The sequence below is a fragment of the Ascaphus truei genome, chromosome 14, assembly GCF_040206685.1.
Source record: "Ascaphus truei isolate aAscTru1 chromosome 14, aAscTru1.hap1, whole genome shotgun sequence".
Taxonomy (NCBI): domain Eukaryota; kingdom Metazoa; phylum Chordata; class Amphibia; order Anura; family Ascaphidae; genus Ascaphus; species Ascaphus truei.
In genome coordinates this window covers 31,107,582-31,133,461 of record NC_134496.1, presented here as the reverse complement: position 1 = coordinate 31,133,461, position 25,880 = coordinate 31,107,582, and the positions used below count along the sequence as shown (strand labels likewise).

Here is a 25,880-nt window from a genome sequence, read left to right as displayed (position 1 = left end):
GATGACTTCCAGCGATCGCGACCAAGCCGTTGCCCTTACTATAAGCGTGCGCGATGGCGGCAATGCATTTGTTTTGACGCGACATCGCGTCACCGGCACTATAAACGCAGCCTTAGGGTAAATATATATATATATTTATGTTATATTATTAGTTCAGGTGTTCCTTGGAGGTGATCTGCTACCTTTTGAACTTGAGGGGCCCCCTGGTTCCTGATATTTAACTGAAAGTCCTGTCTCAGAGAAACAATATGGCCACTGGGCCTCACTCTGGCGTCCAGTCGAAAGCTGTGACATGAGTTGACATTGCAGCTTCTGGTTTGGGTGGTTCTGCAGCCAGCCTTGTTTTTCCTTGCAAGTACTGTCAGAAGTAAAAACATTTTATATCTCTGCAATCGTAGAGATATAAACATGTAAAATAAACACGTCAGCAAGTTTTAGAGGGTAGGAACTGTACATTTTTTATTAACATAATTTTTGTGGATTTTACCTTGTGGTTGACGTGGCTTTTACCTCCCTAGTGCATGTAAGTCATGAAGGGCAGCACCCAACAGGCCCTTTTGACGTATGCTGTACTGTACGTCATCAGGTTTTGATCCACTTCCGTTTACATCACCGGTTGGCGGAAGCGACAGCTCAGGAGCGTTTACGTGATTGCTCCATGCGTAAGGTTCCATGGCCATGGAGGTTGCAAGGACCTCTTGTACTGAAGTGGTTAAAGTGTTGCTGACCTTGGTCTAAAGTAAACTATGTATTAAACATTGAGTCTCTATGAACTGTATATTTAGAGATTCCTATACCTCAGTTAGTCCTACTGTACATCTGCTGCGCCACTAAACTGACTTCCCATATCCTTTAGAATTTAATATAAAATACTATCTCTGACATACAAAGCCCTCAATGATGCTGCATCCCTACCACCACCCAACCTTACATCTCCGCCGTCATCTCCTAATTCTCCTGTGCTCCACCCTATCTCAGGAAATTCCCTACCGGGCACCATCAGGCTCTCCCCTCGCTTTCAAACTTGTAAAAGCTCCCTGAAAACTCACATCTTTAAATAAGCCTATCTGGCACTCCCCTGACATCCACCCCCCCCAGATGGCACCAGATGTTCGGCTGGACCAAACTTCACCCGGAAGCACTGGCTCACTACAGCAGCCAATTATCTTTTTATATCTGTGTCCTTTTCCCCTGAATATTGTAAGCTTTCACGAGCAGGGACTTCAGTACTTTTTGTATCAACATTTGTGTTATGTTTGTCATTCTACTTAATGCAATTCTTGTTCTCCTTCGTGTAAAAATCCCTTTTCATTAAAAATAAAGGCCAACTCTACGTTTCTAAATAAAGTAGTGGTGTGTTTAATGATGTAGCGTTCGCGTGGTCCTTACACGCCTCTGACATGAGGAACAGAAGTTCTCTTCCATTGCCAAACAAGCCTTCGAGAAAAGCAAAGAAATGAAATAGTTATTGAAGCAGTGATACTATATTCTCCTTTTTTTCTTTTCTTGTACATGTAAAGCTTGTGGCGATTAGAATTCTACATGGTTACCTAAGCTGGCAATTGTTTGGTGCTCCTGTTATTATTGTATACAAAATCCTGATTGTGTGACTAATATAATGGCTGCTTCAGTCAGTGTAATTCAGCAGCTACAATGTATCCTTATATTACTTATTATATTACTAAGGATATATTATTATTTATTATTATATATATTATATTATCTATTTTTACAGTTTGCAGATCAAACTGCTGGGAATATTGGCAAGAAATTATCCCAAACAGGAAAGTGTTGCAAATATCTTGCACTGCTTGGGAGGTGTTCTAAAACCTGCTGTAAAAATCAAAGGATACTTTAAAACTAGTTAAAATGGCATTAAGGGTTGAATAATAATTAAAAAAAAAAAAATGCAGTAGGCATTATATAATACTACAGAACTGCTTTTATTTAATAAAAAAAAAATGCAATTCACATGTTTTGCTGCTTTAAAGAAAGTGTGGCAATTTAGGGGCTCCCACATACGGGTGTTTAGAATGCAGACCAGGGCAGTAATGCTGTTAAGTTGTAAAGATGCATGGCTCTTGTAAAGTACTTTTGCTGTTGACTATCACTATACGAATAACATCATTAAAGGGCACTCGTAGCCGTATTGGTCCCAGAACATATCAGATTCTTTGTAGGCTGTGAAACCTTTTTAACAGACCAACATATCCATCGTTCAAGGTTGTCTTCTGCATAAGCTTTAGACTGCAGAGGTCTCCATCAGATGGTACCGTACAGTAGGGCACCGCTCCTACGGCAGGTTCCGTTCCAGGCCGCCACTGTAAAGTGGAAATCGCCGTAAAGCGGGCCCTACTTTACTGTATTGTATTTTTGAAAACTGAGATGCAGAGCTGTAAACAGACTGTTTGGCTGACAAATGGCATCTGACAAGGAGTTGCGCACGCGCTAAAACTGTTGCTTAGTGACAGCTGGATACTCGGCTGCTGAGTGCGTCATGCTATAAATCGCCAGAAAAACGGAACAAGCGCAGAACCTAATGAATATGGGTATGCATTGGGAATTACTGTATGAGCGGAACGCTGTAAAGCGGAGCCCTACTGTATATGAATGCATTATGATTCAGATCATATAATCCTTGTTGCAGTTAGTAGTTTGATGCGCAGGTGCATGAAATTGCTTTTGTGTACCCATATTTGTTACATTTTTGTCACACCTGCTTTTTGCTGTAGCTTCAGAGCGGGGCGAGGGGGAGTTCCTGTGGTTAAGAAAGCAAACATGGTTCATGCTCCATTTTTTACTTTGCAAGGTGAAACGGAGGACTTGAAAGCCACAGTTATATTAGACATATAGTTTGCCAGAACGCAGCACAAAATAGTTGCCGTGCGGAACCAGTGCCTGGAGTGCATACTGTATGCTGCTGAGTCTGGACAAAGGACGCTATTTAAATTGTCTTTTAAAAAAAAAGCAATTCTCATCTATTACAGACTATTTAATTTGTTTTCTTTATAAACTTGGGTTTCCCCGGGGGTTGGAGAACTGGATGGCTCTTTATCTGAGAACGGTCGGTCTTGAACTGTGACATCATCCAATGAATGAATTAGGTAGATCAAGGGATGAACAACCCTCAAGGGTCACCAATAGGTAAGGTTTTCAGGATATATTGTTCACTTAATGTAACCATGTATTTGTCATCATAACTCTATGCCTAGGACATACTTGAAAACGAGAGGTAACTCAATTTATTACTTCCTGGTAAAACATTTAATAAATAAATATCCCTGTTTCAGCTGATGTTGCTCAATCAGTGGCTCCGCTAAAGGCTGGCCTGTGATGAAGCAGGGGTATCCTTAAAACCTGACTTGTTGGTGGCCCTTGAGGACTGAAGTTGGCCACCCCTGAGCTAGAGGAAAGCAAATTCCTCCTGAATTACTTGAAAAAAAAATAAAAAAAAATATATATATATATATATATATACTGTATATATATGTGTGTGTGTGTGTGTGTGTGTGTGTGTGTGTGTGGCCACTTATGAGTTGCTTAGGGTTACATCCCGACCCCCATATGTCCTATTTTGAAAGTGAGCTCCGTGTGATGCTCTTTAAAGCAGACTACCATCCTTATTTTTATTCGTTTTCATAATTTATTTGGGTTTTAATTTATAAAAGCACAGCTCAGAGCTGTTTTCCCTTAAGACGCAAAGGGTCTTAAAGGAGCATTCCAAACTTTAAAAAAAATCTGTATGAAGTAGATGATCTTTGAAGCTGAGACACTTACGCTGTTGGTGCTGCTGATGCTGCATGATTCTTGAATCTGATGACATCCCACCATATTGTTCACCCGCTACTAGCAGCATCCACGGATGTAACTCAGGAAGCAGGGGATTTCTAGGCTGGAATTACTGCGGTTCAGCTCCGGAGACACCATGCTTAATACTTGGAAAAGGGAAGAAAAAAAACCTAGGCGGAACTAGACATGTGCGGGCCCTGGGGCAAATTTTTTTCAGCACCCCATTATGAGTGAACATATTCTGTAGATTCAGGAGATTCCATCCCCCCCCCCCCCCCCGCGTGTTGGCGGCCCTGCGAGCCCCCCCTCTTTTACACCTTACTCTTCCCTATTCATCCCTCGCACCCCACACTCTTTCCCCCCTCGGCTATCACTCCCCCCCCCCATTTCACACTCAATACAGCTTTCTCAATCCTCGCCAAACACACCCATACCATTCCCCCTCTACAATACAGTACCCTCCACCCACTTATACACAAATTATAATAACCACCTACACGCACACTACAATAACCTCCCCCCCACACGTGTTTGAAAAACTCTGGTGTACAGTATACTGCACAGTATCTTCTTTTAATACAGTTCACTATAGACAACTGTGTAAAGAATGACACAAAATATTTTAAAATACTCTAATAAAAAGATTATCACGTGTTGCCTCAATTGCTTGCACTGACGCACACAGCTCACTGACAGAGCAAACTAACTGACAAATTTACACACAAACACACACCGCATACCGACAAACTGAAGCACACTGACAGACTGAAACACACAGCACATTGACACACACACACACGGCAAACTGACATCAACAGCAAAATGACACAAAATGGCACAGCATACTTTCCCACAGCAGCACACAGTAACTCCTAAACCTGATGTAATGGAGAGCAGGGGCAGGCAGAGCTCTGTAGCTCCCTGCCTCAGTTCTGCCCCAGCCTCTGCTGCCTGCTCTCTCTGCAACCCCCAACCCCTCCACGCAGCTCCCGATCCAGCTTTGATGTTGTGCTGTGAGCACAAGTCACCGTGAGGAGTGGGCTTGCCTGCAAGTTGCTGTTAAGGGGACTGGAGGAGGAAGGGGAACCCTGACTTCTATGGTCGTCCAAATGTCCTGCTCTCCCCCCTGTTGGGGGCCCGGGCCCCCAGGCTTTGCCTGGACTATAGCTACGCTCCTTGGAACTGGCCTTTTTTTAATAGAAAAAAAAATCTATCTTCTTAGATGAGTTTCTCTGAAGTCTACCAACAAGACTGAGATGGGATTAGCAGCCGTTTTTATTTATGTACTTTAAAAAAGTACTCGGGACAACTTTATGGTCAAAAAAGTGTATTCTAAATCATTGGGGCTCAACTCCAATGCTCAAGAGCCACCAACAGGTCAAGTTTTCACGATATCCCTGCTTCACATCTTTGACTGAGCAGTGCTGAAGCAGGGATATCGTGAAAATCTGACCTGTGGTGGCCCTTGAGGACGTCACCACGGTTTTAAATGAAAGAAAATGAAAAAGTGGACCAACCTTTCGGTCCCAGTGAGACAGTCCCCACGGCTGAAACTTTTGTCCAGTTTTTGTATCCTTTCATAATTTTGATGATAGATTTTTGTGTAAAGTCCTTTTTTTCAGTATTTCTTTACACCTCGAACTGGGAGGTGTTTTGCGATGGATACAAAAAAAAAAAAATTCTTCAGACTATGGGCTTCACAGAGACTTTGTAACCTAACCATATTAATATCGTATTCTGGCTCCATTCTTTTAGGAACAAAATATACCACAAAAAAATATCCGTGAGCAGCGAAAGAATGAGAGGGACAAACAGAAGCCTTATTGGGTGGAAGTCTTTAACAAATTTACATGCCGGGGGAATTGCTCCTTTAAATGTCCTTGTCATCTTAAGAGGGCACAGCACCTTCTACGTTCAATTCCTTGAAACCTGTTTAGAACTGTGCCAAGGGAAATTCCATCTTCAACGTTTGTTGCATTAAAAAAAATATATATTTAATAGAACTACTGTACATGCTTAATTATTAGTCAGCAAAACCTGCTTCTTCCTGTAGAGGAAACTATTCATTGTCATTTTAATTTTTTTTACAAAATGTAAAAGTTACCTTTTGGAGAACTAGAGCTTATTAAGAAAGTGAAAGTCACGCTACAGAGAATCACGTTTCTTAAACGGTAACGTAACAAAAGTGTGCTTTACAAAAGGTCAGGTTTTCAGGATGTGCCTACTTCAGCACAGCTCTCCGTTTTCGTCTGGGCCGCTCATTGAGCCACCTGTGCTGAAGCAGGAATATCTTGAAAACCTGACCAGTTGGTGGCCCTTGAGGATTGAAGTTTCCCACCCCTGTTCTGTTCTACATGGTACCCCCTTATTTATTTAGTTTTTTTTAACTTGTTTTTTATATATTGGGATTTAGTGGTTCTCATACAACTCTCCTTCCGGACCACCAACCACATCTGGCTTTAGGAATACCCAGTATTTCACACCATTGGCTGTGCACCTAATATGATTTTACATTTGTTGGTTACCCCAAAAACAAGGTTAGACTCTGTAGTTTGTGAGCTAGAGGCTGTAGGGCTGGGTTCTTAATCTAGTTATGCAAAGTGACCAGATCAGAAAACATTTAGGAGTAAAATGGCCACAAACTTACTGTAATGCGCTTTTTAGATACATTTTTTCGACTTCAAGGCTCCCTAATGCCCTGCGCAACGCGTGAGATTTAAAGCACCATTTTGTTTCCCCTGCAGCGAACCGTAAATGAATGCGCTTCAGCTCAGAAGAACCCATCAACGTTACTATAACTTACAAGGGAGTTTGTATGGAAAACTCCACTTAGCTGCCTAAGCAACTGGCAGGAGCAGAGCCGAGCCCCATCAAGGCTCTTCCCGGGGGGCATGTGGCCCTCTGGTCACCAGTTGACGAGTCCTGCTATCGAGGCTGCTATGCATGTATTTTTTTTCTTGGATGTTACAGGAAAGTCTGTACAGGAGCCAAAAAGCTATGTCAATCCCCTTTATTTTGGCTCCTAGCTGTCAGTTGTGCCCTTGTCAGATTCCTGTATATCGATGAATAAACATAAATGCCTTCCTAGTCCTAACTTGGTAGAACCTGGTACAATTCAAAAGAAATGTAAATATGGTTCTTCGCCAAACAAACGATGTGTATGAAACTTGTTATATAAACCACAGGCTTATTTTACAATGCATTTACCTTTCTTTAACAATTTTCCATCATAGTCACGGTTTAAAACCAAAAAAAAAATCCATGAGATGACGTCAATACATTTTGTTTCCTTCTGAAACTGCTAACTTCACTTCTTTCACTGTAATTTTTTACTGCGATACCAAGGCATCAAAAACAGGGTTCCTTGGTCAAGTCAATGATGCCTTTAAGGACCTTGTTGTAACAGGAAATTTCAACAGAAAACATTTGGGATTACTATAGAAACCACAAATGATACTGAGTCAGAACCGTATGCAGGAAATGACTTACAAGATACAGAAACAGAGCCAAACATATTTCAGTAACTTCTCCATGTTAACCTTTTCGGTCCAGCAGCACCAGGCTTCCACCCGACATTTGTGGTCACGTGATCGCTCCAGCAGCAATCACATGACGGAACCACCTCGGCTTCTATTGGACCAACCGCTCTGTTGTCTACCAGATCAACCCTTAGAAAACTAGCATTTCCTCATGATGTTCCTGGTACGCCAATAGGGCAGGAAAAAGGTTGGAGCAGCAATCCCACCCAACATTGAAGTGTGTTGGGTGGGATTGCTGCTCCAAGCTTTTTCCTGACCTATTGGCGTACCAGGAAAGTCATGGGGGAAATGCTAATTATCTAGGGGCTGATATAGATCTATATTTCTTTCCCCCCCCCCCAGTTTTTAAATCTAGCCGTCCTCCAGAGCTGATCGGCGCTATTTTCAGGTTTGTGGTTTGAGATCATTCGTCTTAGAGACTGGTTATTGAAACATGGCATCTACGGCCGTCCAATAGGAAGCCACAACGTCATCCGTTGCAGCTTCTTATTGGCTTGTGGTTTGGTGGACATTTTGGATTCCTGTGAGGGAGAGGAGAAACCGGCTCCTAAAAGTTGTATTTATCAAAAACGTAGGGTCCTGAGAGCTGAAAGTAGCGCAGTTCAGCTCCGGGGGCCCCCTGGTTTGATTGCTGTGAATAAACAAACACACAATTTCTACTCAAGTGAGAAGATGTATGTATATCTTTATATAGCACTCACAATGTACTCAGCACTTTACAAAAGAGGCAATACAGGGAATTATAATACAATATGTGGAAGAAACCAAATCGGACAATATAGGAAAGGGAATCCCTGTCTCGGAGAGCAACATTTTTTACTTATTAATGTTAATTATCTCCTTATGAAGATTAGATCATACCTATTGTAAAAATGTTTACTTGTCTGTTTCCTGTGAAAATGGTTTCATTTCCACCGGGTCCTGTGTAATTAGAATTCTATGTGATAATTTCTGCACCTTTGAATAGTTTAGCCCACATTGGCAGTGTAATTGGTTTACACAAAGCAAAGTGTAACTTAATCGTTTACGCATCATTGATCAGAGTGAATATATAACACAAGTCACTAGGCTGGAACAAAGTTTTTTTTTTTTTAAATGTTTAAAATAACTATTTGTCTGGTTTTATAAAAAAATATAAATATACCTACATTTTCGCTTTACATGCTCTGGGCCCATTGCATACGTTAATGCGGGGTATGCCTGTATATACTAATCACAGGGGCCTGTTATGAATATAAAGTCTGGAACTTTACTGCAAGGGGAATTCAAAACCATCCCATGTTACAGCTTATCAGACTTTACAAACGAACGTTAAAAAATAATTGGTGTCAACATGTCGCTGCCATTTTTTAATTTTGGCCCTAGAAAGAGCCCCATGTGAAATGGCATATCAGCGCGTCTGTTTGTAATCTGACTGGAAGAACAAGTAATGATTTAAAAAAAAATAATAGGAAACAAGGGCTTTTTTCTTAGGTTTTTTCCCCCTCTGGCACCAGCCATGGATTTAATGTGTAACATTTCTCACCCTACGGGGATTTGGACTGTGAACACTAGTCCTTTTCGAAGACCTATTTTGATGTTGCAGAAATTGTGTTCTTACTCATTTCACCCCGTGGTGCCTTGTGGATGTACAGTGTACTTCATTAGGGCTGATTACCCTTATCACGTACCTTGTATGTTCTGGCATTAAATCAGTTTCAGCCCTTGTGCATCCACTGTTTGAAGGTCTAAAGGTCTCCCTAATTATCTTCATGTTTTGTGTGTGTGTTTCTCTATCTAGAAATATATATCAAAATAGAACTAGGTGAGCTCAACCCTATTCATATAACAGAATGCATGAGTAACACTATATATTGTTCAATGCCCTAGGAGTGCTGCTTGGGAAAGAGAATCAGACATACATGTATGGAAAGGAAATCTAAAAACCCAGCGCTACTCGCCAAATTGACTTGCAATTTATTAGTGTGATTGCACTTTTTTGATTCCAAGTCTTTTAACACAGGTTGCATGTTTTGATCAAAACATTATTTGTTTATAACCCTGTCAAGGTAAAGTACAGCAGGTGACAGGTCCAGGCGTGGTATTAAATGTCTGTCTCCATTTGACTTGCATATATTACCATCCAGACTGCACTGGGATTTTAGGTGGAACATTTGATGTCATGCATTATTGCCAATACTGAATATGTAAGGCTTGCCCGCTGACACTTGGCTTTCTAAGTCTTTTTTTTTTTTTTCCTTTTTATTTCAGGTGATCCCTAGAATATTTTCACGATTGAAAGATTTGATGTGGCGAAGGTAGGTGCCTTGTACGTTACTTGTATGTTTAGAATGGAGATATCCCCAGCCAGGCTTCACAAATTGAAAGGTAGCTAAAGATGAGTACTCTTAACAAAGAATGCAAAGAAAATAAAAAATTTTTTTTTTTTTTTTTTTTATTAAATCAAACACATCAAGGAAGTGATTCCTTATATACATTGGAGAAACATATACTTAAAATCTACATCGGTGATATTTTTTTACTATATAATGAATCACTTCTTTCATTTGCTTGATTTGATAAAACGTTTTTATTTTCTTTGCATTCTTTGTTAAGAGCACTCATGTTTAGGCTACCTTTCAATTTGTGAAGGCCTGGCTGGGGATATCTATACCCCTAGACTCGTACAGTCATATTTTCATTATTAACCCTCAGAGTGCAATTTATTAGCGACCTTTTTGACCCCTCGGGCCACTTTTGTACCTATGAGATATATTTTCCCTATAGTATTATGTTTTTAAATATTTCTCATGATGTTTAGAATAGAGGTATAAATGATAATGTTTTCAGAGTGTCAGCTGGTCACTGATCAGGGCTGGAAAAATATCAATAACATTCACCATTATATGTTAAAAAAAAAAAAACCCCGCTCGTAATTACCGCACCGTTCCCCTTCTCTTTCGTACTCGCACCGGTTCCTACCTCCCTCCCTTGACCCGCACCGGTAATCTCCATCCATGGGAAACAAAAGGAGTACCAAATATCAGGCAGCTCCAACATCATCGGTTGAGACTTCCTGTTGGACAGCCCCTTTCAACCCACTTTTTAAAAAGGAAGCAATGCTGGAAACGTCACCAGTAATTATCTCAGTAGCTTGGGGCTCCGTGGAGCTGAAATGAATGCGATTCATCTCTTTAGCTCCTCCCAAACCTGAAAAAAATTAAAATAAATACTTGGGTTTTTTTTCTTTCACCCAGGGTATGGGCAACTCCAGTCCTCAACTGCCACCAGCAGGTCAGGGATATCCTACTTCACCTTCGACAGAGCCAATGATTGAGCATCTGCGCTGAAGCAGGGATATCCTGAAAATCTGGCCTATTGGTGGCGTTGCCCACCTCTGCTTTAACTCTTTTGGGCAGTCAAAGACATAGCTACTACATCATGGGGTCTGGCACTCCAGTGGCCCTGTATGGCCTCGGACATGCTTTCTCCAGCCGCGCTCCTCTGCGCTGCTGCTCAGGCCTGCCTGCTCAAGCAGGAGCTTTTTAGGTGTCCTGGCAGGCGAGGCAGCGAGCGCGCTTGTGAGGCGGGTGGGAATTGGGGCAGGGGGCGAGGCGGGGCTAGTGCGCCCCGTTACGGGGCCGACGTGACGGGGTGCCATTGGCTGTTTGCGGTCACGTGACGGCCCTCTGCTCCCCCCAGCGCGCAAATTATAAATGGAGCTGTCTCCTGCAATTCCGCACACCTGCAGAAGCGTGCGGATAGCGCCTGCTAAAGCCGCACTCATATTTGATACAGGAGGCAAGTGTGCTGGGTCAGCGCTGTCTTTTTGACCATGGACCCGGCCTAACGTAGTAGCCAAGTCATAAACTAATTGCTCGTTTTTGTAGGGGAAGTCGCATTCTGCGCTCCTCCTGAAGCACAGACGTAATCTATCAGTCAGAGGAAAGGATGATGCCTCCTTTCCGTGATCCATTTTGGAGCGATCACTAAGCGGTCAGGTGATTGCGAGTACTGCGCCCCTCTGGCACTCAAATGGTTAACACAATTATGGCTCCTCTTATTTTACTGCAAGCCTATATAATGATATCGGCAGCCAAATGAGGAAAGAAGTTGAAACTCCATTCTCTCGCTCTGAAGCTTCATGTTCAGTTTGATGTCTTCCTTTTCTAGCCCAACCAGCTTGTTGACATACATCGTAATATAACGTCGTTTACATTGAACGGACTAGTCTGTCAAGTACAATCTTTGAAAATATAGGGTGTACAGCAAATACAAATATCACTTGTGAGCACATTCACGTTTGACAGGTTTGCAACCCTGTCTTTCCCCATTAATGACATGCAAATGAGCATTCAGTATGTCAGTTGTTCCTTGCTGCAGTGATAGCACTGTATGCCAAGACAAAGGTGCGCAAACTTCCTGCGCTGTGCCCCCCCTTCCTGCTCTCCCCTTGTATCGCGCCACCCCTCTGGCATCAAAGGACGCCTCGGGGTCATGTGACGTCTCGTCTCCATGGCAACGGTCATCAAATGAGGCCACGGGGTGTTGTCATGGAGACGAGTGGACACGGAAGCCGGGTAAGTGAGCCGCGCCCCCTCAAAGTCTTGCGCACCGCTGTGCTAAGACATAATGGTGAAAAGCAGGGTTGCAGACCTGTCTGAGGCCCCGCTGTCTGCCCTTCACGTGCGCCTGCCAGGCTGGCGGCACATGCAGCAGAGTTTCCCGGCATGTTCGCCCTCATTGGCTGAAATGCTGGGGGGCGTGGCCTAGCGCTCAGTCTCTACAATTTTTCTGTCTGTTGGAAAAACTGGCCGTGCTGCGCGGCGGCCACCCCTTGCAGTGGGCCCCATTGAGGGGCGGCTCTTGTCCCCGCCGCGCCCGCCATAGCAGGTGCTCTAGCGGGGACCTGGCCTTAGACATGTGAATGTGCTCACGTGATATTTTTATTTGCTGTACAGAGGAGGGTTTTTGGCACATTTTTACTCACCATTACTAATTTGGTGTCCAAATATAGGGCGAGTTTCTCATCGTTAGAATTATGCGGTTTAGATTGACAGAGCCAAGTGAGAGAATGTTGGCCTTTTTGTCAGTTAACATTGAAGTAGAAAAATTTGCGATCTGATCAAGAGCAATATTTTCCAATTATTTATTTCAAGGGAATAAAACCCTTCCTGACTCAAGCAAATGCCAATACAAATTTTTTAACTTGTCCTGCATATCCCTGTATAGTGTACCTCGTCTTTCTATAAAGATTTTCTTACACATATCTTTTGTATCTGCCATCACTGTCTCATGGATTGTAAATTCCACATTGTCACTATCCTTACTAAAGATCCCTTTCCTTTGCAACTGAGGTTTCCTTTTGTCTAATCTCAAAGTCTGTTCATGAATCATTTGCACTGTCCTTCGGTGGAAAAGCTCCCTTGGAAGTCCCTTGTAATTACCGTGGATATATTTGTAAATTTTTCTCATATTCCTTCTTAGATGCTTCCTTTTTTGGGATACTTTGGCTTGTCTTTCTTCATAAGGTAGATCTTCCATCCCCACTATTAAATTGGTTGTAGCAATCCCCATTAATTTTTTTTTTTTTTTAGTAGTACAGTAGTAGCTGGTTTAATTAATAATGGATTAAAGCATTGAAACGCATTTCAACCACAAAAGGGCAACACATGCAGAAGGGGCATGTTTCAAGAGGTTCACCTTCCTCCTTTTGGGCTTCTTGGAAGAAGCTCTTATCGGTTCAGCCTTTGTATTTTTGTCACCGTGTCTATGTGGTTACATTACATTCAGAAGACGCTTAACTTCCTTTAAAAAAAAAAAAAAAAAAACTGCACTGTTCCAGCACTACAAGGGAGGATGTATTTATTCGAAAGAAACCACTGTTGAGCATGGAATGTTCTGCATTTCTGATGCCCAACGTAACAATAGTTGATTCTTTCGTGTGTAGAGGTTTGAGCAACATTAGGAAAAAAGGCCCAAAGTTAATAAACTGTTCAAATGATCGGGACATAACTTTGCGTTGAAGGTCCCTTTAGCAGAGAGAGGGTGAAGAAGATGCAATGAGGCGTCGTACCATTTGGTGATTTTGGTCCAAAATGTGCAATGGGGACTTGCTTAAACGCTTATATTTGCCCTTACTGAGTAGATCTCCTAATAAAAAAATATGGATTGTAGTCTCGAAGGGGTTGTCCTTCAACTCAACAGTTTTTTCATCTGTGATTCGCAATCCTTGAGTTGCACTATAATTTCTCATATTTCATTGAATGTGAACTCTGTAAAGTGCTGTGTATAAAGTGCTGTGTGTACATGATCCATGTTAAAGCAGCAATCCGCCCAGAACCCGATATGAGTTTAACTCGTATAATGTTAGTATGATCCTCCGTGAGCATGTCCTGATGTAGAGAGAAAAAAAGAAAAGAAAAACCTTTTGATTAAAAAACTCACGATTCTCTTAATCACTACAACTACATAAATAGTAAAAAATAATAATAATAAAAAAAAAATTATGGAGCTACTTATCAGTGTATTGAGCTCCTTACAAAGTTTAAATGTTCCTTAAAGTAATCGTCGTACTTATCTGTATCTTGTAAAAAATGAATGTATTGCTTTTCACCGGGAACAGTGAATTCGAGCAGATCAGCAATTTACGTTTGTCTGTTTTGATTTATGTTGGCATAATGACTTTTCAGACAAATTTTTTTTTATTTCAAAACACTTGATTTGGGTGCTGGCAAACAGTCTTGTCGAACAAAATTAAGTAAAGTCTGAAAAAACTTTCCAAAGCTTTTGTTCCCTGTGGAAAAGTTTAAAACATTATTTAAAAATACTTGTCCCTTTTTTGTTTTTAGGGTCTTAATTAACTACATATTTATTCAATGTCCCATTTTCCTTTGTTTTAAAGCAGCAAAACACGTGGAGTCTTATATTGTCGTTGTAGAGGTAAAAAATCATTAACTACATTCTTTGAGTACTGATGAAAAGGCGATAAAATGTTAATTTTGACAGAAAATATTCTGTATTTAAAAAGTAAGGTATTTTGATATGACAAGTTCTGAAGATTGTGCCTTTAATGAGTCAGTAGAAATTTTTTTCCCAAGCCTATTGTCGTGAAAAAGGGGGGGGGGGAAATACACTTAATGAGTTTTACCTCTACAACGACAATGTTTTTATTTTGTAAACAAATCAGTTCTGTAGTGTGTATATATATATATATATATATATATATATATATATATATATATATATATATATATATATATATATATATATATATATATATATATATGTGTATATATATATATATATATATATATATATATATATATAATTTATTATTTTTATTTTTATTTTTTTTAAATTCTATAGCAGGGTTTTGCCCATCTCTTAAAGCTGCAGTTCAGTCTCTTTTTTTTTTTTTTTTAATTTATTTTTTTACTTCAATAGTTTCATGTGGGCAATCTCTAATTACCTAAAGAACTGAATAGCTGCCAGTCAATTCGTTCTCCGTCTATTGATCGGCAAAGTTTGGCGACATCTTTAAATATGGGGAATGTAAATCGTTGCTATAGGAACAAGCATGCTTGTTAAAATAGAATACAAGAAAATTGGTCTTTCAAAGTTGTTTTTTTTAAAACAGAAAATGCTAAAAGTATTTTTTCTTACTACAGAACTGATTTATTAAAAAAAAACACACATGCAGGATATTGCCTGAACTGCAGCTTTAAGCAGTGCAAGATCTTTGCGACACTTTCCTGCTTGTGATAATTTGTTGTCAATGCTGTAAACTGTAACAATAGACAATGTTACTTTATAATATAAGGATACATTGTAGCTGCTGAGTTAAGCCTGGGACATAGTGCCTAAAACAGTGCGGAGGCGCGCTGAGGCTCTTCCGTGGCCTTACACAGCGCGCCGTACGTGGGCGTGTCGGGGGCGGGCCAGTGACGTCACGGAGCTGGTTCGCCCTCATCGGGCGAACCGCTCACGTGACCGGCCCTGCGCTCCGGCAAGCAGGAAAATCTGAAGACTCGGTGAGACACACGCTTCCCCAAGCGTGCGCGAGCCCCTGCTAAAGCCGCTCTCATTGCGGCTGCAGGGGTTCAGTGCCGAGCAGCAGCACGGTGTCCGAGGCCTAACACTGACTGAAGGATTGATTGAAATTGAAACGCAGCCATTGTTAGGCCCACGATCAGGATTTTGACGGATAACAGGAGCACCAAACGATTGCTAGTTTAGGTAAGATGGTAGAATAAGACCTCGTCCCCACTGCTCGCGTGACAGCATGCCAGCGCGAACAAGATACGGTCCTTTATGGGGCAAGCCCCAGTCAGTGCATTTGCGCGCTAGCCCAAAGCGCGATAACGCGACCACCTTTCCCAAAGACAAGATTTTTCTCTTTTGGCGTGATGACCACATCACGGCTGCGGTTCAGCCAATGAGGGCGAACCAGCCACGTGACGTCATGGCCGCACCCCCGCCACGCCTCCCCCTTGCGAGTAATCTGAAGTCTTTCAGATCGCTCAGGTGGAGGGAACGAACTCCGTCGCACGCGCGAGGCGCTCACTGGTGCCGTAGCCTTATACATTGCCACATGCTTTACCTATACATATAAGAAAAAAGGAGGGAATGTAGTTAGATCAAAGTGTACTAATGGCAGTGACATGTTAAAGCAGTCACATCTGTGTGAGTGATGCCCTTTTTAATAAAATATGACACACAGGTATTTTTAAATCCTTTTTAAAGTTGTTGTAAACACATTGAGCTGAGAGTTGAGAGGGTTTTGATTTCCTCTGGTTTTCTCCCCTTATCTTCATTGGTTCTCTGATGAGGACAGTGTGGGATGAGGGTGAGGCTGCGGCCACGCGGTGCGTGCAGCCGAGTCCCCCGATCTGCAGGGGGGAAAGACAGGGTCGTGGCTCTGACGTCACCCGGCAGGTTTGCCCTCATTGGCTGAACCGCCGGGGGGCGTGGCCTAGCGCTCCGTCGCTACTCCTGCTCTCAAATTTCTTGAGCAGGAGTTTCTGTCGGCGCAGCGGGCCCAACCCCACTGTGGGGCGGATCTTGTCCCTATAGCATCCGCCACAGCGAGCGCTGCAGTAACCAGCGGGGACCTGGCCTAAGGAAAATACTGGATTGACAAACACGTTCCCATTCAAAGACCCCATGGAAATGCAAATTGTTATTAATTACCAAAGCCACCAAATCTTTGCTTTTAGCACTATTAGTTGAGATTAATGAAGCCGATTAGACTGTGTTTAAATTCTTTACAAAAGTTTGTTTTTCAATGGGATTACGCCTTTTAAAATGGTAGGCTTGAAGCCTAGACTTTATGGATACATTTTTTAACTGTAATTAGAGAGGCTTTTTTTTTTCCAGGAAGCAAATTAAAATAATTTTTTTTTTTTTTTTGTTGTCACAGTGTAGTGGTGAAACCCAGCTACACTTCCTGAGCCAGCATCTTAGGTATTGTCTGCCGATTATTATCAGAAACAGGAAGCCGAGAGAATCGTGCGTTTTACAGCACACAATGCGCTGACTTCGGTCACTCCTCCCTGACAAAGCATCAAGATGTCCAGTGAAAGCCTGGAATATAACAATGCATTCAACCTTTGGCAGCCAAGAGTTTGACCCCTTTTCTGCCAGATGGGCCTGCAACGCATTGCAGAGGGGGGTGAGGACTTTCTTTGTGGAAAATAATGGGTATCGTTCTAAGTAGAGTATATGATACATTTTTATACCTGAGATTTTTGGCATTGTGGTGTTAGCTGTTAGTCTGTGCTTAGCAATGTTTATATGCAAGCGAATGTTATATATCCTACATGCTTTTAAACAAATATAATCTGATCACTCAAGTAACTACAGTCACTCACGTCTATACACACACTTACCGGTGAAGTTATTGGATTTAAATCTCCCTCGGGAAACAAGATGGCTGCTGAATTTCAGGCAATAGGAAGCGGCCACATCATCGATTGTGGCTTCCTATTGGATGGCAATTTAAATCCCCTTTAAAAACTAGGAAGTAATACCAGTAACTTCACCAGTAAGTATCTTGGGAAGCAGGGAGTCCCTGGAGATATAAATAGTGCTATTCAGCTCTGGAGGACCCCCTGGTTCCTGTCCAGTACAAAAACAATGGAGACTAGTTACGTAGGATTGCTCTGTTAACTTCTTGAGTGTTCCTTTAGAGCGCTCTGCCTTTTCCTTTTTTTCAGAGATACAGAAATATTGTCATGCCATCCTCCGCCCCTTCCCCCAGTGAGTAAGGTCCCTCCTAGGACTTCTGTTTTTGCTCTAGTGGGAATAAAGCATATCTCTTGGCAAAATGCACAGTCCTTTCTCTGAATGCTTCTGTTCCATTTTTCTTCCTGTGGGCCTGTAGTGCCAAAGCTACTAGAAGATGATGACGGAAGAGGTGGTCGTGGTAGCCAAGTTTGACTACGTGGCCCAGCAGGATCAGGAGCTGGATATCAAGAAGAACGAGCGGCTGTGGCTTCTGGACGACTCAAAGTCCTGGTGGCGCGTTCGCAACTCCATGAACAAAACAGGCTTTGTGCCCTCCAACTATGTGGAGAGGAAAAACAGCGCACGCAAGGCCTCCATTGTAAAAAACCTGAAGGACACACTGGGTGAGTACCACCTTAACTTAATAGCTATTCTGCATCGCTGTTTTGCAGGCCGCTTCCTTTTTCGGCAGAGTTTTCACCTGTTTAGTGTTTCACTGGCGTCAGCTGTTACCATGGCAAACAGTCTTAACCCATAGCGTGTCGAAGGGTCAGCAACACCAGAGTGTTGCAGCCCCTCTGGTACACTGAAGTTACATGAACCCCAACTCGGAACAGTCACATGATCGTGATCAGCACTCCACAGGAAATGAGTAGAAAGCCAATGATGTAGCCAGTACGTTATGTGGCCCCTGGGGTGGTGGCTACGTCATAGGGCATCCAAAGGGTTAGTAAGTAAGAATGACAGTGGCCATATTACCCTCCCAAAGATGCACATTTTCAGCCTCTAATATCTGTAGAAGTCTACCAGCAGAATTTAAAAAGGTGGGGTTGCTAAAATCCGCAGCAAAAGGACTTTGCGATGGTAAGAAAATAGTGATTTTATTTATTTTATGGTGAGTAGAGTGAATTGCCGCTTTAAATATGATAGCACATTATGGAAATGTGAGCCGGATAGAACTATATCTAGTACATTTGGTCTATACACAAGCTACATATGTTGAATCTTTTCTTGGAAGCACATTTAATGGGTCTAGATGTGGCAGGATAGTTCATGGCTCATATTCACCAAGCCATCTTCCACCATGAGAGACCTGGAAGGTGTTTTATGGTAGAAGACTTCTTTGTAAATGTGGCAACTTATGTTCCCTGTGTTACCTATATTATGTTGGAGTCTTCACATGGTAATCTGAAAAACAGTGTTTCTCTTGAAGGGTCAATCCCTCCTAGGACCGACTTGTTTTAATGCACATAGTACATAGAGACATGTACATATACTGTAGTGTAATGTACATAGTGACTTTTTTAAGAGGTTATCTGGTGGTTGGTAACCAAATCTGACACCTATAAGTCATTTCTAAAGTTAGTGTGTGTTCAACAAGTTTGTACAGGCAACACCCCTCACTCATCTTTATTGGTTCTCTGGTAATGATAGTGAGATAAGGATGGGAAAAAAAACACTTGATTGACAAACACTCCCCCTTCAGAGGCCCCTAAGAAATGCAACTTGTAATTAACTTCCAAAGAAAGAAAAGCAGCCAAATATTTGCTTGTAGCACTGTTGGATTTGTTTTTTTGAGGCAGGCAATTAGATTGCCCCGACGCAAGAAACGGAGGAGGCCGTTCTCTTCTGTTCCACTCTCAACTCATTGACGCGATCTCCCACCTGGAAACGAGCAATAAGCCAAGAAATATAACACCATATGTTGAAGCAACAAGATTATCAGGACAGTATTAGGTTATGAAATGTGGCACGGAATTGTTTTCGGATAATAAGGTTGCGTACTTACCCTTAAAATGTGCAGTGCCTCCTAGGCTTAAAATGAACCAAAGGCAGTGACATATTTGAGATTAAATCTAGTTGATTAAAGGCCTAGAAATATTTTTTGGGCAATGTCCAAAAGCCCCAGCAGGGTGCAACTTTATAACGGTGCCCCTATGTCCTGGGGCACCTGGAGGGTTAAGTACTAGTGGGTTTATTTAGGGAAGCCAGATACTTTGCTCAAATAATATTTTGGGACCTAATGAAGTAGTACATACCGCTAAATGGAGTAGAGATGGTTTGAAGGTAACTTGACCCTTGCTTATAATGGCATGTGCACTTGCCCGTTTCAAAGGGGTGATTTCCCTGCACTCTGACAGAAACCGAAGTGGAACCCCCTACACGTGCGTTTCCAGCATCCATGGCCTGGTCGCTTCATGTGATTTTTCTTAAAGCGACCCGGATGTGCAGGAGGGAACTAACTGCACTCTAAGGGTTAAAGGCCTAAACTCTACTGGATCAAAATGTATTACAAGCAGTGAGTGTCTTGTTAAATAGATTCAGTGAAGCGGGTTTTTGCTTTTTTTAAATTTTATCTAATGTCGCCACTTCGGCGAAATATTGTGTTCGATAATTTTTACATAGCATTGTTACACCTATTTGCGCACACTGGCATCTAAATGCATATTTTTAATTCACACATGTTTGTTTTGTGTAACAGAATTACGCTAATTACAATGCTCAGAAAGCACCGGCACTCCATTCTTCGGCGCCCGACTCAACACATCTCCGGTGCTGGTCTCATTCATGTGGCAATCTCCATCCTTATACAGGAATGAAATGTAAAGAAGAGCCGCACTGCAGAGCTTGGGTCTGAGCAAGCGAGTCCTCTCTCATTCTCTGCACACTAAGGTGTTAATAAAAGAGCAACACCTGTGTGCAATAAGAGCGAGGACTCGCTTGTTAAGACACAAGCTTTGCAGTGCAGCTATTCTTCACATTTAATTGCTAAAGGAATTACACTGCCATCAGCCAAACATACAGTACAAATGGGAATAAATAGTATCAGATATTATAATTTATTTACGAAACAAACGTTTATTTGTGCTGAAACCTGTGTAATTCTAAGTTTTAATGTTAAAGGCCATTGTCTTAAAGACTGGTACAATTATACATTTTTTTTTTTAATAGTAATGCCTTCTTATTTTACACACCTCATGGGCACATACATTTAATTAATGTGCCATTTTCGTAGCAACCCTGATCATTTCTTTAAGCCAGTGTTTTTCAACCCGGGGTTCCTAGGACGGCATCTCTCAAGGGTTCTGTGCAATTTTTAGGTAATCCGAAAATTATACCAAATACAGAAGAATTTACCGTGCATCTGATATCAGACACGCTATTAGAGAGGGTTGGGGTTCCTTACAATGCATCTGATCTCAGACGCGCTATTAGAGAGGGTTGGGGTTCCTCGCAATGTCACAATATAATTATAGGGTTCTTTAACCAAAAAAGGTTGGAAACAACTGCTTTAAGCTCTTGAAGCCATTTAAAATTAGACCTGTTTTTGTAATTGCTAACCTCTATCTCGTTTCCCAATGTGATTCGTCATGAACCAGTAATTACAAATTAACTATTTTGCTTCATTTCTAGCCAGTAGAATCCTCTGACATTAGCAATGCCAGATAAAGGGTTTGCAGGTGGCAAATACATATTTCCAGCACATCAACTGAATTACCCTTTCCCCCCCCATTGGGAACAACAAAAAGGTTGCGAGCGGGTTTTCAGTGTGTGAAATATAACACCATATGTTGAAGCAACAAGATTATCAGGACAGTATTAGGTTATGAAATGTGGCACGGAATTGTTTTCGGATAATAAGGTTGCGTACTTACCCTTAAAATGTGCAGTGCCTCCTAGGCTTAAAATGAACCAAAGGCAGTGACATATTTGAGATTAAATCTAGTTGATTAAAGGCCTAGAAATATTTTTTTCCCCCATTTGGATTGTATAGTACTCATGGGGAGCTGAGACTTGGGAACAGTTTGATTCCCTCTGGCTGCTCCCTTTTTTATGATATCACTATGTGCCGTACAGGAGTTTGCACACAAAAACTCCCCTCTCCTTGGAGCCTTACCTTTCTTGTGTATAACAGGGACAGGGTGGGCTACAGGTGGGATAAATCCTTGATTGACAAGCGCCCCCCCATTCAGGGGCCCATTTTGTTTTTGGAAACTCAGAATTTACTTTTCAAGGAAGACCAAGACAAGTTTGCAAACAGATCAAGGCGCACTTAATAGGTAGAAAAACGTATTACTCTCCCGATATCATATCTTTTGAAACAGTTTGGTATGGTATTAAGCCATAGTCTCTGTCTAGGAATAGCTGTGGTCACAAAATGTCAAGCAATTTTGTCACCAGAGAGACCCGACCAAGTCTCCAGAGATCAGGAAGAGAGGACAAATTCTTCCTTGCATTCCAATCATTCTTACACCTGAGCCCAACCTTGTGATCCATGAACACTACAAAATGCCAACAGCATGATCTCTTGTGATGTTTTGAGCATCATAAAGGCATTATAAAGGTTGGAATATGCTTTTATTTGTTTTGTAGCTGTCTTCTATAAACAAATCTAACCATGCTAATAGCAAAGATGTGTACGGTTTTGTTTGTTTGGAAATTGAATTACATGTTGACTATCCTAGGGGGTGTCTGAATGGAGGAGTGTTTGTCAATCAAGTGTTTTTTTTACGCTTCTCCCCATCCTGTTCTTCTCTGAGAGCCAATAAATATAAGGGGAGGGGGAAGAGGCAGTTCTGCATGGGCAAACTCTGGTTAAACATGTCCAAGTTCAACCTAAATTGGTCTGATGTCACTGTCTTTTTTTCAAACGCCTCCATCATGTAACTATGTAAAAGGAAGCAGCCAGAAGAAATCAAACTCTTCCCGAGTCTCGGCTACAGGACCATGTTTTCATCTTAAGTTATTATTTATGACAATTCATAGATGCATGACTTGGTTTAAAAAGGCATTGGTCACCCTGATGAAATCTCTTAAAGTAGCAAGCCTTTTTTTGTAACATTATTTTATAATTTTTTTTTTACCCAGGATTAAAGCAGGTGGTTTCCAATCTGAACCCCATTAAATTCAGCTCCGGAGACCCTCTGCTTCCGGAGATACTTAACTCTGTAGTTGGTGCCGGTAGCCACACCGGCTGAGCTAGCTGGGCTTCAAAGTTTTTAAATCACCCGCATTACGTGGGCCAATAGGAAGCCGAACTTGATGACGTCACAGCTTCTTATTGGCCCGCAAAGCACAGGAGCTTTGAACAGCGGGAATTGCGTGATTCCTGGTAGCAGTGCAGAGCAGCTACCGGCCCCTACTACGGAGGCACGTTTCTCTGGAAGCAGGGGGTCTCCAGAGCTGAAATGAATGGTGTTCCGCTACACAGATTCCCTGCTTCAATATTTTTTTCTTTTTTTTTTCTTTTTTATATAAAGTGCTTGGTTTGCTGCTTTAAATATGTCCCTGGCATAATTTCACAGGTCCTAGGAGAACGTGCCCATGTTGCCTTTTCACAAACTTTTCTAATGCTTTTTCTTTGGCGTTATTGACTATATGATCATCTTCTGCAATCGGCAGGGAGAAGTAACTTGTAGGGGTAGTCCGAGGAAGAGTGGAGATCTGATATTGGTTTTACTTTGGTGGTGTTAAAGTCTTTTGCTCCTACTCAGTTTTAATACCCAAAAGCGGTATTTCTTATATTTAAGTGCCCTTTGATTAAGCTAGCCCCCCCTGAAAAAGAAACATTTGATTGGCTTGTGCATGTGTGAAATGTGGCCTTTTCTTAATCTTTTGGTGTCAATCAGCTCGTGTTTTTTTTTTTTTTAAATCTGTCCTGCCTGCTCGTTATATATATATATTTTTTTACTTGCCTGAAACGGGGAAACCCCAGGAGCTGACCCGTTGTCCCCCTGGTTCTCGAAAGACGATCGGGTTTATCCACCGCTCATGAGTAGTTGCCCAGTGGACACACAATGGTCACAAGGTCAGGATCCTGGTGGCCAATAAAGTCGAAACGTCATTGGAAAATGTCATTGCAACTTACTATAAATATCTCTGGGATCTGAATGGAATAGGGGAGACCATCCCTGCCCCGTTCATGTCCTCGCTGTGATGCCGCGACCCTGTGATTGCATAGACATGATCTAATGGTGGCGAGTTTGCCGGAAAAGTGTGGCTGTGTGGTATTAACTATCCTCCGGCACTGAAGGGGTCAGAAGTTTAAAAACCATTTTGTAAATCACTTTACACTTGTTTAAGGAAGGAAGAAATGCTCTCCTTAAAGCAAATGTTTGATTGATTAGTTTTCTCTTTTCTTTTAACAAATATTTTCTTTCACATGGGTTCTCTGAATGTTGAGAATGCACATGAGTTACATTTTCCTCACCCTCTGGCACTTGGAGATTAAAGGTAAAATGCCTGGGATTCTATACTGAAAAGAACCATGTTAATGTTACCCTTCACACATTACACTTGGAGATGACTTTGAGTTTTGAAAAGCTTTGTACACTATTATTTTATCTATGATGAACCCAATTGTTGGTCCATTGAAAGTAATCCCAATGAGTCTACATTTCTCCAGGATCAGTATGGCTGCTAGAACTCAGAATAATGTTACCTTTTATTAAACCTCACATTCTGCACATGAATGCATGTCTTTAAATCCTTGGCTGCCAGAGGGGCCAGTCCTGATGAAGACTGCTTCTGTCAAAACGTTGGTAAAACCATGTGAGGGTCAGTATTAAGACTAGTTTGTGGTGGTGCACTGTATTAATCTCCTTTTTCTGACTCCTATCTCCATTAACCACTTTTGTAGTTTGCAGTTTTGTACTCCTCAATGCTGAATGTGTGTAATAACTGTTTGTGATGCTGAAGGGTCAGTCCCTACTAGGACCGAAGTGTACTCCTGACAGTAACATGTTTGAAATCACATCTGGGTCGTTTGTGCCTTTTTTTTTGTTTACAAATGTTTTATTCCAATCTGACACCTATAGGTATTTTTTAGAACGTTAATTTGTAAACCTGTGAGCTGAGGAAGGAGTTTCCTTTCCTCTAGCGTCTCCCTTTTGTGAGATATCACACTGTTCAACAAGAGTTTGCATTGGTAAAACCCAATATTTCCCTCTCCCCTTATCTTGTCTCTGATCAGGACAGGTTGGGGTGAGGGTAAAGAAAACACTTGATGGACAAACATTCCCCCATGCAGAGGCAATAAATGCAATTTGAAATTAATTTCCAGAGAAACAAAAGCAGCCAAATATCTGCTTTAAAACAGTTGGCTTTGGTTAAATGAGTTGATGTTATTGTTAATACTATACATAGGGGGGGTGGAGGTTATTGTCAGCTACAGTATGTAGTACTGCACCTACGTGACCCTGGCCGCCTGTCACTCAACCACGGGGTCGACTTTGTATAGGGTTCATGTGGTCGCTGGCAGGCCTCCCCAGTACTTGAACGGAAGTGGCAGATACTCCACTCCCGTTCTGTTCGCGATCTCCCCCTAGTAAACGGAGATTTCATGCGTGACATGCCCTGTGCCAGCCTTCAAGATGTAAGAATACGTCATAGGGTTAATATGTATGTAGAGATACAACATACTATTGTTTTGTATGGATCGTACATACAGGGTCTCCTTGGCAGCAGCATAGTTATGAATGCTCTGCTTTTCCTATGTTTTGGGTGGTTAGATCTTTATCGGGTGTGCATCAAACCATACATATAGAGGCTGGCTCGTGAATAATGTATGCAAAGCAACCTTCATATAATTACGCTGGGAATCCTTTCAATGGCAATGTTGATTTTGACTTTGACTGAGCTGCTCTGTAAGTTAAGTACCTCCAGGCCATGTATGGATGGGTTATTTGCTTAGGCTGTTGGCATGTTTACACAAGCCAGACTCCAACCTTCTCCCAGTATGGCACTTTAGCCAGCTCTCACTCTGAGGTCAGCTTCCTGTGACCCTGCAATCCCTTTTCTCCTAGTACCTCTCACCAGCCCCTTGTGTTTTTTTTTTTTTTTTTGCCCTGCTCTCAAATAGTGAATATCTTCAGTTGCCATAGAGAAATCAAAGCCGCTGAACAGGTTTTCTTCTTAAAGGCACAGTCCACTGGCTTTGACCAAGATGAACAAGTAGAGGTTTACTTCCATGTACGTGATTTTAAACCTTTTTACAAAGAATTGAAAAAGTGTATATATATATTTTTTAATAATTTTGGAAGCCGGATATTTCCGTGTTTATCAGGCTGTCTGATCTTTCTAGAATTAAGAGCTGTTTGAGAAACATTTTATTTGCAGGCTGTTCACTCCTTTGGTGTTTTTTATGATTTCATTTTTAACCTTGATATGATGGGAGGCCTAAAAGTGGTCCAAATAGAAGAGGACTCGTTCATGTCATCAGGGGTTAATGGTCACCATTTTTTATCTTCTGCCTTGCTATTTTGACAGCACAAATCGTCATTAGATCATTCTTAAATACCGTTGAAAGATTGTAGCCCCAAATGTTTAATATGTAAATAGTCTTTT

General features: G+C 41.7%; 1 protein-coding gene across 4 annotated transcripts in view; it reads left to right on the top strand.

The window, feature by feature from the left end:
- NCK1 (NCK adaptor protein 1) overlaps positions 1-25,880 on the top strand; it is a 106,215-nt gene that overhangs the window by 56,695 nt on the left and 23,640 nt on the right. The window contains exons 2-4 of one of the 4 annotated variants that reach the window (XM_075570314.1): positions 9,579-9,625; positions 16,729-16,980; positions 17,692-17,938. In XM_075570314.1, coding sequence (XP_075426429.1) covers positions 17,710-17,938 — 229 coding nt within the window. In that variant the 5' untranslated portion in view covers positions 9,579-9,625; positions 16,729-16,980; positions 17,692-17,709. Of the gene's footprint in view, positions 1-9,578; positions 9,637-16,728; positions 16,981-17,691; positions 17,939-25,880 lie in introns of all 4 variants that reach the window. The other 3 variants (XM_075570313.1, XM_075570315.1, XM_075570317.1) reach the window with 3 other exon arrangements.